Source organism: Erpetoichthys calabaricus, chromosome 1 (genome assembly GCF_900747795.2).
Source record: "Erpetoichthys calabaricus chromosome 1, fErpCal1.3, whole genome shotgun sequence".
In the NCBI taxonomy this organism is placed as follows: Eukaryota; Metazoa; Chordata; class Cladistia; order Polypteriformes; family Polypteridae; genus Erpetoichthys; species Erpetoichthys calabaricus.
The window spans coordinates 190,440,914-190,455,344 of NC_041394.2; the positions used below are offsets into that span (position 1 = coordinate 190,440,914).

General features: G+C 38.8%; 1 protein-coding gene across 2 annotated transcripts in view; it reads right to left on the reverse strand.

The window, feature by feature from the left end:
* Positions 1-1,034: 1,034 nt before the first annotated feature.
* srgap1a (SLIT-ROBO Rho GTPase activating protein 1a) overlaps positions 1,035-14,431 on the reverse strand; it is a 247,898-nt gene continuing 234,501 nt past the window's right edge. For both annotated transcript variants that reach the window (XM_028810489.2, XM_051920184.1), the window contains 4 exons: positions 11,157-11,337; positions 7,305-7,439; positions 4,589-4,946; positions 1,035-2,513 (listed from right to left, as the gene is read on the reverse strand). In XM_028810489.2, the coding sequence (XP_028666322.1) occupies positions 2,136-2,513; positions 4,589-4,946; positions 7,305-7,439; positions 11,157-11,337 (1,052 nt within the window). In that variant the 3' untranslated portion in view covers positions 1,035-2,135. The remainder of the gene's footprint in view (positions 2,514-4,588; positions 4,947-7,304; positions 7,440-11,156; positions 11,338-14,431) is intronic.

Genomic DNA, 14,431 nt, shown 5'->3' on the forward strand with positions numbered 1-14,431 from the left:
ACCCACCCACTGTTTCTGCGTTAAACGCTACCTCTCCATTCACTTGGTCTAGGCGTGTATGTGACGGGTTCTAAACGTTTTGGCAGGTTAGCTGTGCAAAACGCATGTGACAGAACATCACATGAACTTCCAGTTTGCGACTGTAGATGAGTCCCCTTTGTGTTCCTCTACCACATTAATCAGACTGGAAATGACCGCACTGGATATGCGGTCAGGGCTCAAGACTCACGTGGAGTATAGCTTCTCAGGCAGTGGCAGTGTTCCCTTAAGCATAAGCTTTCTAAAATAGTGGCGTACAGACAAACCAAACAGCAGCATAAGGGTCTCAAGTTCAAGACCACACTACTGCTGTGCCTCAGTGCACCCCTCAAGAAGTTGCAATTGTCACGTTGGCACTGGCACGACTCTTCACAGCATGTCGCCTACACACGAAAGACAGCTCCAATGGTCATTTGAGTGACTCCTAACCAAAAACCATCCTTCAGTGGAAGTAGTAGAGCAGGGGTGGGCAAAGTCATTCCTGGAGGGCCGCAGTGGCTGCGGGTTTTTGTTCCAACCCAGTTGTTTAATTAGAAAACAATCCTTGCCAATAATTACATTTCATGGCTTGTTAGTGCTTTAACTCTGCTATGTCAAGTCATTCTCAAATCCTAGATTTTTTTTTTCCATTCTAAAGATATCATCCAAATATTTTGAAGTGTAAAACGGATGGGTAATTCTCAATCCTTCAGTTTTTTCTCTTCTCTTTCCTTCCAAGTATTTAATTAAACCAAATAGTGCCTGATAAATACACACAGGTGTAAAGGGTAACAAGCAAAATGGATAACTGCTGGTTTCTTTTGTCATTTGCATCTTATTGCTAATAAGGAGCAATTACAAACCAAGAATGCAGCTGTTTAAGACTTAAATAAGCAATAAGGGTTCAAAATCTTAACGAGGGAGATAACTAAAATGAAGCAGAAGTGTTTCTAGAGCAATTAGTGCTTCTTATTAAGCAATTGGGTTGGAACAAAAACCTGCAGCCACTGCGGCCCTCCAGGAATGACTTTGCACACCCCTGTAGTAGAGCATGCAGAAGAAGGCAAATGTCATCCTTTCCCATTCTCGAAATGTAATTGAGGCATTATGGAGACCGGTTTTCTGTATGAAAACTTATAATAATATCTGTACATCCCAAACAAAAACAGACATTGAAATGATGCAGAGTGCTTTGGAAACTTAAAATTGTAATAATGATCTACGGTCATCATAAATGACACTGTAAGTAACAGTCACAAAGTCGATGGCTACCATATGAATCATTGTTTTCAGAATTCCCCCAATGATATTAGGGATGGACAGAGAAATGTACCAAAACCTAAGGAAAGAAAGTTAGCCACACGTTAGGAAACACAGCAGGACTTCCACCACGTGCACCTTTCCTTTTGTCATGACACTCTAAACCTTAAGTGCAGTAAATGTGCTGCGTACTTGGGCCGAGTCGAGCTACTGAAATTATTTCAAGAATACATTCCCCAAGTTGTGGAGAAACACAATCGGTACAGTCAAGCAGACCTACCCGAGGTTTCCACAAGCAAAAGACACAAAAAAGCTGAGGGAGCTGTCAAAAAGTGGTTTGTATTCTCCGAGGCTAATTTACAAATAGTGAGGCCCCCAGAATGAAACGTTAACATTTAAAGATGGACTTGCATCCTTCTGCAAGTGTCCAGTAAACTCCTGCAAGTATCTGCCCACAAGTTGGTGTTCTGCCCACAAGTTGGTGTTTATTTTTTTTGTTTTTTATCCTGCAAGCTAAGTGACCAGTGACTGTGATCGGTGTCGCTTGTCCCCTGTTCTTTGTAAATGTTAGCGGTACAGCATATGATACATCTTCCATGTAGTCCTGGTTAGCTTACTGTCCTCTACAAACATACAAGTTACGTTAAGTCCAGTTTTCATTGAAAAAAAGTATAAATGCCCTTTGTTAATTTGTTTATAACTTGATACACTGATTTTCTAGACACTGAAAAATACACTGCCAGCTTGCAAACACATTTTACTATCAATATTTAAGATCTTTTTAACATATGACCAAACAATGGACCTCTTGGTTACTTATTCATTTATCTGTCCACATTCTTATTACGTGGTCCTGCTCACATTGTGCAAGATTTGTCCGAGGAGCCTTGGGCAGGAGGTGGAGGCCCGTGTGCAGGATTAGTCTTGGGAAGAACAATCGGCTTTGGCCGTAGTGTTGGTGGCTTAAGCTGAACTCCCATTCGAGGGGCTACCACAGGCTTGAAGGTGCTCATGGTGTCACTGGTGGAGCTAGTGCTGCGACGCATGGAGGGCTCACTTCCTCTCAGTATGATATTGTGAAGCGGACTCAAGGATTCAGTAGAGCTCGCCGGGGTGGGGGCGTTCTTCATCTGCTCCAAGGTGTCCAGAACAACATCGGGAGTATGCTTGGCGGTGCTCTGCAGCTCCAGCTCACGCAGCTCATTCAGAGCTGTATTCATGGTCTCTTCGATATCCTGTTGTTGAAAATATAAGAATGAACACGTTAGGGGATGACAGGAGAATGTTATCAATTGGTCATGACACTGTGTTGTTGCTGTTGTAAAATCTAAAATTACAGAAAAATTGGTTCTACAAAATCCTACTTCAGTAGATAAACAAAGAAAGTTGTAAATATATCACAAAATGAAAATTATTGAAAGATAAACATGGCATGTTTCATATAACCAACCAAAATACAATGTTGCCCTGCATGGGTCTGTGTTTTTTTTTATTTGTTGATGTTTATTAATATTATGCTAAAGTACACGCTCTGTGCTGAGAGGGTGCTTTATGCACACGAACGATACAACAGAAGCGACTGGTGGGCCACGCAAATAGTACCAGTAACCAACTGAGTGGACAGACAAGTGATGAAGACGCAGTGTCCTGGACAGGAAAAAAGAGACATGAACATGTTTGTGCAGTGAGGAGTGAAATGGAAAGAAAAAGTATGGCAACGCTCAAAGAAAACACAAAGCTCAATGGTCAGCAAGCGCTATATAGCTCCAGTGAGGGAGAGAAAAGAGAAGTGAACTGAAGCAGTGGCACTGGCCTCAGAGGCTTAAGCCCCCAATCTGTTGTTCCCAGTACCTGATCTTTTTCTCAATTATAAACGTCACTCAATGGAATTTCTCCAAAAAACTTTTCTTTTGCTTAACTCTGTGTGACAGTTGAATAGTCCTTATATTGAAGTTAGACAGCTAGAAAAAAAACCTGAATGGTCACACAAATAGACATTAACAGCATATCGTTTTCTGAGCGTTGCTTAGAACATTACATAGAAAAATACATACAAACCTTAAGGAACGTAACTTACTGTAGATATTTAAGCAGAATATCGTAACTTTCCCTTTTCCCCTTTCTTTTTTAGTGTGTATTCTCAACTTTTTTCTATATTTTATTTTTGTGAACCATTTCCTTTGAATTTCGCTAAAACCTTTAAATAAACGAAGACACTTGGACTGTCGAGTATTTTTTGGTATGGCTAGTCATACTAGTGCCAGAATGCCTGTCTGGTTGCTGCATTTGAACTATTTTGGACACCTTTGTCAAACGCAGCTATATAAATAAAAATATATATTTTGTATATAAATATATATATATGTTTATATATATATTGTATATAAATAAAATATTTTCCTCCTTAAGAAATAATGGGAAGGAGAGCTAATAAGATTAAAATTCTATGATCATGTAGACTATATTGCTTGCATCATTGCTATTTATTAACACATTTTTAACACATTTCTAATATTGTATTATTATGAGCTTAAAGGCTTAAACATGTCACGGTTTCTCAGTACATAAATTTTAGGCCTCTTTAATTGCCCAGATTTCTAGTCCTGTAAGATTTATGCTTGGAAGTGCAACCATGAATTTCATGAGTAAGATGAAAAAGTGAGTTTAAATGAATGAGTGAAGTGCTGATGGCCTCCTTGGCAGCTGCCGTAATGTATTCACACAGCTAACAGCAAAGCACAGCTGGCGCCAGCTGCAGGGAAGCACCACACTTGTTGCACATTCACCAGTTCAAGGATGGGCCATCCAACACATTACTTTTCTCTGTGGGATGCATATCACAATAAGATATGCTTCCCAACTTCCCAGAATGCTCTGTAATAATCACTGACTGATGATTTATGATGAAGCTCTAAACTCCGGGGAGGCAGGGGAATGCCAGTAGTCTGACGCAAGTAAGAATCTCACTGTACTGTGTACACATGACAATAAACGAGATCTTGAACTTGACTGTCTTCCAGGACTGAGTGCACAGTGGTGTCATCTCCCAGAAACTGTTGACAGAAATACCACAAGCTCCATAAGGGGTCTATTGCTCACAAAAATGTGATAAACCAACTTTAGCCTTTGGACTAATAAAACAATCAATGGAAAAAAAAATGAAAATCAAAATATAACTGAAATTATTACGTATAATCAAGAAAATAATAACCAGAGAAATTAATGCTCCTTAAAGAAAAAAATACCCCTTCAAAATGTTTGAATGTACTGTACACCAACGTGACAACTGAAAAAATACTGTTGTTCATACCTGGGCAATAGTCTCAGGATCTAGTGGTTTGTGATGCTCACTGAAGCCAGTATATTGGCCTGATGAGGTGGACCTACGGATAGGAGGGCTCTCCATTTTCTTTAAAGACTCATGGCGGTTAATACTGGTCACACTGCCATGACCTGCACGGCGCCTTCTTTCTGGGCTGTCCATTACTAAGTTACGGGTCTGTAACAGAATCCGTGGGCTGAAGTGGTTTCCTTGATTACCATTGCTCGGTGAACTTAGTTCCAGTGGTGTATTGACCAGTGTATGAGGTGGATGGACTATACAGTGACCATCATTTGAGCGACCTGAGGAACGACGGGCTGAAGGAGGGTCTGTCCGCTTTCTGTGCCTGTGGAAGAGGAAAGTGGAGAAAGTGTCAGCTTCCTTGACAAATCTTTCCATCATGTGTCAAATCAAATATACAGTACATCTGGCACATTACTGGGAAACTGCAGTATTGTCATCGATGAACATTTTAGCTACTGTGACACCTTATGCAAAGTAAACAGTGGTTATGAGTCTTTCTCTAGACGGAGACCAATGACACTCCGTCCTTATATTGACAAATTCATTGTTCTTTCTCACTTTTGCTTCTTGTATGCGCCAGTTATAGTAGAGCTGAGTCTTTGTCCATTCAAAATTACAGTAAATCTGACATCAATACCAGTTCATTTTCATAGTTCATACCTACATAATGTATTTGTATTCAATATAAAATCTTACTGTACATCATTAATAATAATAATAATAATTCTTTACATTTATATAACCACTTATAATCTTCTCTCCAAGACAGATTTTTAAATTGATCCACTATATCTAATCTACATAGCATTTTTCATTTAAAAAAGTAAAAAGAAATATATATACATACATATATACACTCACACAAAATGATATATAAATATATAAAATAAATATATTGCGCACCCCCGTGACCCTGTAGTTAGGATATAACGGGTTGGATAATGGATGGATTGATGGATGAATATTATATATATATATGGTTGAAATAGTTTACTGTCAAATAAATGCAAAGAGTACGCGACACGTGTTTCGCCCTCATTCTGGGCTCATCAGGTGTACACACTCCACTGCACTCCCTCTTGGGAATCGAACCTCGGATGTCAGCGCTAGAGGCGATGCCCCTAACGTTGCGCCACGGCGTGTGGTTCGTTTATTTCACAGCATGTAGATCGGGGTAATTACATTCACGGCATTCGTAGTCTGTGTCACAATCTGATTGTATGGGTGGTTACCTAGAGGGCACCGTGGCGGATGTTAGCAGATTGCTGGCCAACCACAAGCGTTACCTGGTAGGTAACCACCCATACAATCAGATTGTGACACAGACTTCGAATGCCGTGAATATATATATATATATATATATATATATATATATATATATATATATATATATATATATATATATATAGAGAGAGAGAGAGAGAGAGAGAGTATATATAAGTAAAAAATGATTACACCTCAGAAAATGTTAAAAACTTGAGTTTCCCTAGGCCCATGAAGTTGACTTTCCAAATAACTTGTTTAAAAATCAGAAACAATATTTGTTCATTAACATTTTAAAAGGATAATATAAAACAGAAATTTAAAATAGGAAATTAGGAATGTGAGAATTGCAGAAATTTGTGTTTGCAGCAAAGCAAATGTGTTTATTCTCAGAAGACCACTACAAATAAGAGGAAAATATTATTAAAGTAAAATTAGGTTTAAACTAAGCAAATATTAAATAGTAGGGTTATTGGAAATAAAAACTTGACTTTTAGTTTAATGTACAGTATAACTAGGGGGCAAAGCCCCTTGCTCGCTTTGCTCGACCACAGCCACCGGGGTGCGCTGTTTGCCAGCCAGTTCACGTCTCTGCCACTTGCGTTGTGATGGGGGGGCTGAGCGCACGCTGCGGAGATGCAGACGGTTCAGCTGCTGGCTTACTGCTGCCAAGCTGTGTGTTCTGCTTGTCGCGCTGCACGCCAATCATTTAAAATGCCTGTACAGCAGCTGTCCTTTTGTCTCACTGCCTTGTCTCGCGGGACGTCAAAGTGTCTTCCGAGAAGATCACGTTTCGACTCAAGTTTTTTTTTATTGTAATAGATATATTTTTAGCTGTTTTTACCTGTTGGCTACTCCATTTTGAGCACACTAGTAAAAACAATAGATTTTTTTGCCTTAAGTATTTTTTCACGTTGGTTGTAGATTCTTTCAGGACGACAGTATACCTGTCTGCAGGACACTAGGGATTCATAAAAATGACCCCAGTATCAGTCACCAGATCACTATATCTCAAGCCAAAACTTTTGATTTGTGATTCATTAATATATGAACCAGCACAAACTTCATGCTACACTTTTAAGCATCACTGACCTAACTAAGGTATTGCACAGCATATTCTTCCATTAGTAAAGGATATACCTCCATACTGCAGAAGATTTACTCTGGAAGATATCTTAAGTAGTCTAATCAGGGAGGTGCTGGTTTGTGGAAACATTTAACATTTAAGGAAAGGTTTGAGACCTGGCACTGAAAAATAATGAGCATTTAGAGTGGTGGTCTTAGAATGTTAAATTAATTTATATAGAAATTGATAACTGCCCCACACTATTTTGAATACTCTGATTATCCAGACTATGTTTCCCTTATAGCACGTGGTATACAGCGTTCTGCATTTGTACTAAAATTTTGGGGTCACCTGTTTACAAAAGAGTCCTGATGTCTGTCTGTCGGAGAGCTGATGTCTTTGGAGGAGCACTTGTCTTCAGCTCCTGGTCCACTGCTTGCTTCACTATCAGTTTTCTGACTCAGTGTGTCTGAAAATGTATCATCACTAAAACCACATAAAATAGAGGAAAACTAGTTATAGATTTTGAAAAAACACAGTTAAAATGTTTGCAAATAACTCAAATCTCTGCTGCTGTCCACCTCTAGAAACAAAACACATAGTCATTGGATCTCTAATGTTCTTTTTAGTACAAGATGATCCTAGCCCACCTCCTTCATCTCGCCAGCTCACCCATAACTTGCGCAACCAGCGGAGACAGCAGCCACAGTCTTCATCACCCCGACCGCGTCTTGGCTTCCTCCAAAGGTCGTCAAAGGTCGGTACTCCTTCTGTCATCCTTCACACACTTGCAGTTGTACCTCCGATCCCTGGGAAGTTAATCCACCTTGCTCACTCCACTCCACACACATGATCAATAGGATGAACTAGCCCTTAGAGCACCAAAACCTATGCTCCCTAGTGGGGCCCTTGATCGTGCTGCCTTTCCTCCCTAGGTGGCCGGATCATTCTGTCCAAGTCTGCTCTTTAGAAGCCAGTTTTCTTCTGACACATTCCTTCCTTCTCTTCCCAACCCGTGTAGGCTCTTTTTAAAACTGTTAGCCAACTGGGTGCAGGTGTGAGGAGCCGCTACCTCCACGGCAGCATTGAGGCTCCGGATAGATCTGCCTGCCTCTGCAAGTGAATGCGGTGCGGTCAAACAGTGCCTCCGCTAACCGCAGTGCAAAACGCATTTACACACTCTCACACCCACTTAGAGGCTGCACCTACACCGGGCGCAAATATTTATGTAACACTGGCACTGACCACACATCACAGTCATCTCCAGCACACAGTGTTGCTCTCTCATTTCTCTACTGGAATTTATTTTTTAAGTATGAGCCTCAATGAGACATACAGTACATCCTGGAGGGAGTAGTGAAGGAGAGAATAAAAACAAGACTGAGTGCTATTATGAACAATGCTGCACATCCTCTTTCTGACACACTAACATGGAGAACTTTCAACCAACAAAATACTCAGCCAAAGTGTGTGAGAAAATGCTACTGGGGCTCCTTTATACCAACAGGAATATACTTGCATAATGCCTCACTGCGACTGTAACTGCCAAGTCAGAGGTTTTCTTTTTTGTTAGTTCTTCTTTGTTTTAAGTCATTGTGGTGTATATTTGAGTTGGGTTTGTTGTTTGTCATAATACAATATATTTATTTATCTATTGAGCTTTTGTAAAAAGCTTAATATGCTCCTGTGGGACAAATAAAGTTCTATCTATCTATCTATCTATCTATCTATCTATCTATCTATCTATCTATCTATCTATCTATCTATCTATCTATCTATCTATCTATCTATCTATCTATCTATCTATCTATCTATCTTGTACATTCAATTATGTATACCAGGGATCTCAAACTCCAGTCCTGGAGGGCTGCAGTGGCTGCAGGTTTTCATTCTAACCCTTTTCTTAATCAGTGACCTGTTTTTGCTGCTAAATAACATTTTGTGAGTTGATTTTATTTGACTTTCTCCTGAAGACTCAGACCCAATAATTGCTTCTTTTTCCTTAATTAGCAGCCAAACAATAATGAGATACAAAATGAGACAAAACAGGACCAGCAAACTGTGATCATTGTACAATATCTGAAAATAAAGAAAGGTGAAGGTCTCAGGAATGCTGATCTGCTCTTAGGAAAGAGAAAATCCACAATTACAGAAATGTCTGCTATTGCACAATGAGAGCAGCAACAAGCCATAAAATTAAAGAATGGGTTTAATTAATGACAAGACTCAGCACCTCATTAAGGAACTGGTTGGAGTGAAATTGGCTGGAGTCTGAGGCCCCAACTTAGTTGGTCTTCTGTTGGCTCACTCACTTCATATTTATATTTCTGTTTGGGTGCCATTTAAGGAAAGAAATGAAGCAATTCAGAGGAAACAAATCTTAAAAAAAAGTCAATTAAAATGAATTCAAAAGAAGTTAATTAGCAGCAAAAAACAGATCACTAATTAAGAAAAGGGTTAGAATGAAAACCTGCAGCCACTGCGGCCCTCCAGGACTGGAGTCTGAGATCCCTTTTACACAAAACAAATACAACTTATATTTGAGAGCGTGGCATCTGCAGTGAAATCTTATGCTGAAAGTGAACATGACAAATGGACTCATATCTGATACACCTCCTTTCCTGTCTGGGCCTCAGGATGATGATTATGAAACAAATCCCTTTATTCAAACCCTTCATTTCTTTTTATATTACCATGCAATTCAGCTGAAACAGCTGCAGATTATTTTAAACAGTGGTCACCTGACTCCTTCCATTCAGTGTTGCCAGGTCTCACATGGTGTGCAGGTGCAAACAAAGAGTGTTTTGACAGTCTGCCAATCTGGTCCTGCCATTCCTGTATGTGTTTGCTCTCACACACATGCAGCATCTGCAACAATGACCTAATGCAGAGTTTAAACACGAAACAGATGCGGTGAATGGTTGTATCCTTTTCATATAGCTATGGGCAAGAAGTGGACCTTTAACCACTTCTCAGAGGCTGTCAGGGTGATGAAGGATGTGCCATTTTAAAACTATTTGAGTCCCTTTAACTACTTGTATGTGTAATATTTTAGATTAGATAAACTTTATTAACCCCATGGAAAAATTCAGATGCATACAGAAACAGAAACATAAAAAAATAAGAAAACAGACTCGCAGGGCAAATAATACAACCTATCACTCAATCGATTGATAAATAAATAGACAATAAATGTATATAGTGCAGATATTTCAGTTGAATTTAAAGAGTAAATCGGGAGGAAGCTTTGAATTGTCTGATAGCGGTGGGCAGAAAACACGTCCACACTTTACACTGTGGTATAATAAGCCTATAGCTAAAAGAGGGAGGGGATTTTTCATGATGGCATCCTATTTTGCCATCATCCTCTTTTACGCAACAGCTTCCAGTGTGTCCAGGGTTCACCCTGTGATAGAGCAGGTTTTCCTAATAAGTTTCTTCAGGCATTTTGCATCTTTTAACCTCAAGTTGCTTCCCCAGGAGACTGCAGCGTCAAACACCACACTGGCTACTATGGACTGATAGAACATTTCCAGCAGCTCACTGCATACATCAAAAGACCTGAGTCTTCTTATCAAGTACAGTGTGCTCTGGCTTTTCTCATACAGCGCCACTGTGTTGTTAGACCAATCCAGTTTGTTATTTATGTATAATACTTAAAAATGCAGTAGAAATATATTTTTGAACATAACCTGACCTTCATTTTTGGACTTCTTATCCATAACTGGTAAGAAATCATGACACTTTGTACATACTTCCTTTTGCCTCAGTTAATTATATGGAGCAATACAAATATTACGTATTACTCGTACCTAATGCGCTTTAGGAATGTGTGCATTCTGTATAACTCATACCAAGTTATAGGTCTACAAATTCAGGGCAACTTACAACATTACACTAGTTAGGATGTACAATTTTTTTATTGGTACAGACGGAGTGACTCAGTCAAAGTCACACATGGAGTCAGAAGCAAGGATCAAAATCGAAACTTTATGATTTAAAATCAACTACTTTAGCTACTTACCTAAATGCTAAATGTGTTTAATACTGTATTTTTAGAACCAATTAACTCACATAAACAAGGCTGCATATTGTAGAAAAACTGCACATCATTCAAAAATCAGTTAAAAATTTCTTTGGTTATTTTATAACCAACTGCATTTTGTCTTGCAAAAACCATTTACCAGCATTAAAAATGCTTACGTGTCTTGAACCACGATGTACTGATGAGGGACTAATCCATCAATTCCATTATGACGACCTTCCCACCAGTCATCAGAAGCTCTGTGATAGAGGAGAAGCGATGCTCCTTTCTTGAAGGACAGTTCCCGAGCAGACCGACCTGCGTAGTCAAATTTGGCTATTGCTTCAATTGGTTCACATTCTGGAAAGAAGGAGACAAAACACAGCATAATAGGACATAGAAATCCTGTTTCAGAGAAGTTACATAGTTGCCTTATAAATATTTATATTCAGCTAATTGGGTATTATATTTTTATGTTGTCACAGTTGATGCTGAGTTTGGAATTAGTTAGCGATTAGCAGCCACATGTGCATGTATTGTGCTCAATACAGTATAAAAATGCAAATGATGTCATCCATCCATTATCCAACCGGCTATATCCTAACTACAGGGTCACAGGGGTCTGCTGGAGCCAATCCCAGCCAACACAGGGCACAAGGCAGGAAACAAACCCCGGGCAGGGCGCCAGCCCACCGCAGGGCAAATGATGTCAGCTTCTCAAAAACAGTGAAAACTGCAGGGCTAACAAAAGGTTAATCTTGGAAACCTGAGACAGTAATTCAATATAATAATCAGAAAACATTTGGAGGTTTCTTGGTTGTCTTTTATTCAGTTTTTTTGGTGACTCAATGAGTTTGCATGCATGAGTCAGACCTATCACACAGAAGAAGATAAAAACATATTTTTCAATTGACTGTCACATTCTGCTGCACTGTTATGCTCCCCAGATGGGTCACTTCCACCACCACCTGCTGGTTTCAATTCCACCCCATGTGTTACTGTAGCCTCACTCATCTGGAATCTAGCCCATTTGTAATTGCACTTCTCAGTTTTTTTCCTTGCTAATAAGGTTTAAATAAAACAACATATTTTATTTAATGCTGAACTTGTGAATTTAGGGTCTTCAAAACTGAGCAAAATGAAGAATAAAAAGAAAATGCTGGATTATATGGGCCTATCTATCTATCTATCTATCTATCTATCTATCTATCTATCTATCTATCTATCTATCTATCTATCTATCTATCTATCTATCTATCTATCTATCTATCTATCTATCTATCTATCTATCTTTTGGGTTTAAGGTAGGAATCGGCCACAGAATGAATGCGAGATCATTGTGGACTATAAAGGTAATGCGCACACTGACCCTTTGATCCTAACAGCCCTACTGCTCTGTTTCTGTAAAAGGACTGATAGATTCAGGTTTAATATCATACAGTACAAATATATTTAACATTTTGGAAAAAGGGACATTTCTTTGATATAAAATTACACAGTCTGTTTTAAACCAAACATATTTTAATCAGAAATACTAAAAATGTAGTATCTTAGAAGTGACAAATATCATCTACTCTCTAACGCCCGTCTAAGCAACATTTCCATAAATTTAGTGCTGTCGATGGCAACTAGTGTTGGCTGGCGTAATTTGCCAGAGTGTTTTTTTTGCAGCTAATACGCTATGTTTACCAGTGGCCTTGTTTGCTACTGGAAGTTCACCAAGCGGCCAGCGTACACACTTTTTTTTTCCAGTGCCACATGATGCACAACATTGCTTTGGTTACTTTCTCACCATCTTTTTAAGTGTGGGTTTTGCTGTTTAACAGTAATCAGTAGCAGTGCTTGAAGTGGACCAGTATGAATCAGTGCAAACTACCAGCACATTTCAATTTTTAGCAGTGTTTGCTGTATACGGGCACTGTTTTCATGAGTGCTGACATGTTTTAAGAATTGGCCCCACCCAAACCTGTCAATCATTGCACTGGTGCTCAAACCTCCAAAGGGAGACACGAAGCCACCTTGTGGATCAGTGTTAGCACATTGCATCACACGGAACTCCAAGCCACCCTGTTTGTTGATTGGCTTGAAACTGCAAGGGGGAAACTCTCAACTGTCAGCATATTACTGCGCTCAAAGACCACCATCACTTAAGCACATCCACTTCAGGCACTGGTCAGTATCTTAACACAAGCCCTATTCCAATGAAAATTGATAGTTCTCATATGGTTATGAAATCATCACAGTGACCAGGTCTACAAATTTAAACTGTTAGTAAAACCTTTAATACACTTAAATATTTTGAACGTAAAATCTAACTGAAAAATACCTACTTTCAGTCAGGGGTTTGCCAAGAATTACAGTAACTAAAGTAATCTGGAATGTTTTGTATGGGCATGATTGTGGACCATAGCAGAACAGCAATCTAAAAAGCCAGCTGGTAAAATAGATATTCCCCATAGTTGAGTCAGAATTTAAATATTGAATAGAACTGCTTTGTTATCATATTATCATATTATCTACATTTACATGCACCGATTCTCAAACCTGTGGTATCCAATTCGGGTCTGAGCCAATCTTGTCAGCACTGGGAGCAAGACAGCAATGAGCCAGGGATAGGAACCAGTCCATCACAGTGCACACTTACATACATATCCATAATGAGTCAATTTACAGTCAATAAGGCTTTGACTATATTATGTAAAAATCCTAACATAGATGTGTTTAGATATATGGTAAAAATGCACACATATAATGGGAGAACATACAAACTACACACAGACAATGACCGGGTAAGTGATTCTTACCCAGGATGCTGGATCCATGAGGGAGCAGCACTAACCTCTGTGATACTTTGACCTTTTGGACAGTTATCGTTTCATATTCACTTATTAAAAAGAGAAAAGAGTTCTTGGCAATAAATTTTAAAGCTGTGTGTAATCATATAATGGAAAATGTGGCTTAGAAAAAATACATTTAATTTCACTTATAATTTTACATTAGATAGATAGATAGATAGATAGATAGATAGATAGATAGATAGATAGATAGATAGATAGATAGATAGATAGATAGATAGATACTTTATTAATCCCAAGGGGAAATTCACATACTCCAGCAGCACCTTACTGATACAAAAAATAATATTAAATTAAAGATTGATAATAATGCAGGTAAAAACATACAATAACTTTATATTTGAATGCAGAAATGGCATCTTTTCTAACACTACTCTTATTCCAATATTCCTTTGTTAAGAAACAATTAAGCTCTAGACTTACGCCAAATATTCCCAAGCATCACTCTTTCCCGAATACAAGTGCAATGTTTTCACTTATTACACTGAGTGTAGTTCTACTGTTTAAAACCAGAGTATGAAACCCTGCTGTGTATGTCAAAAAACTAAATTTATGAATAAGTATGCATACTGATGTACATTAGAGCACTGCTTGGTGAC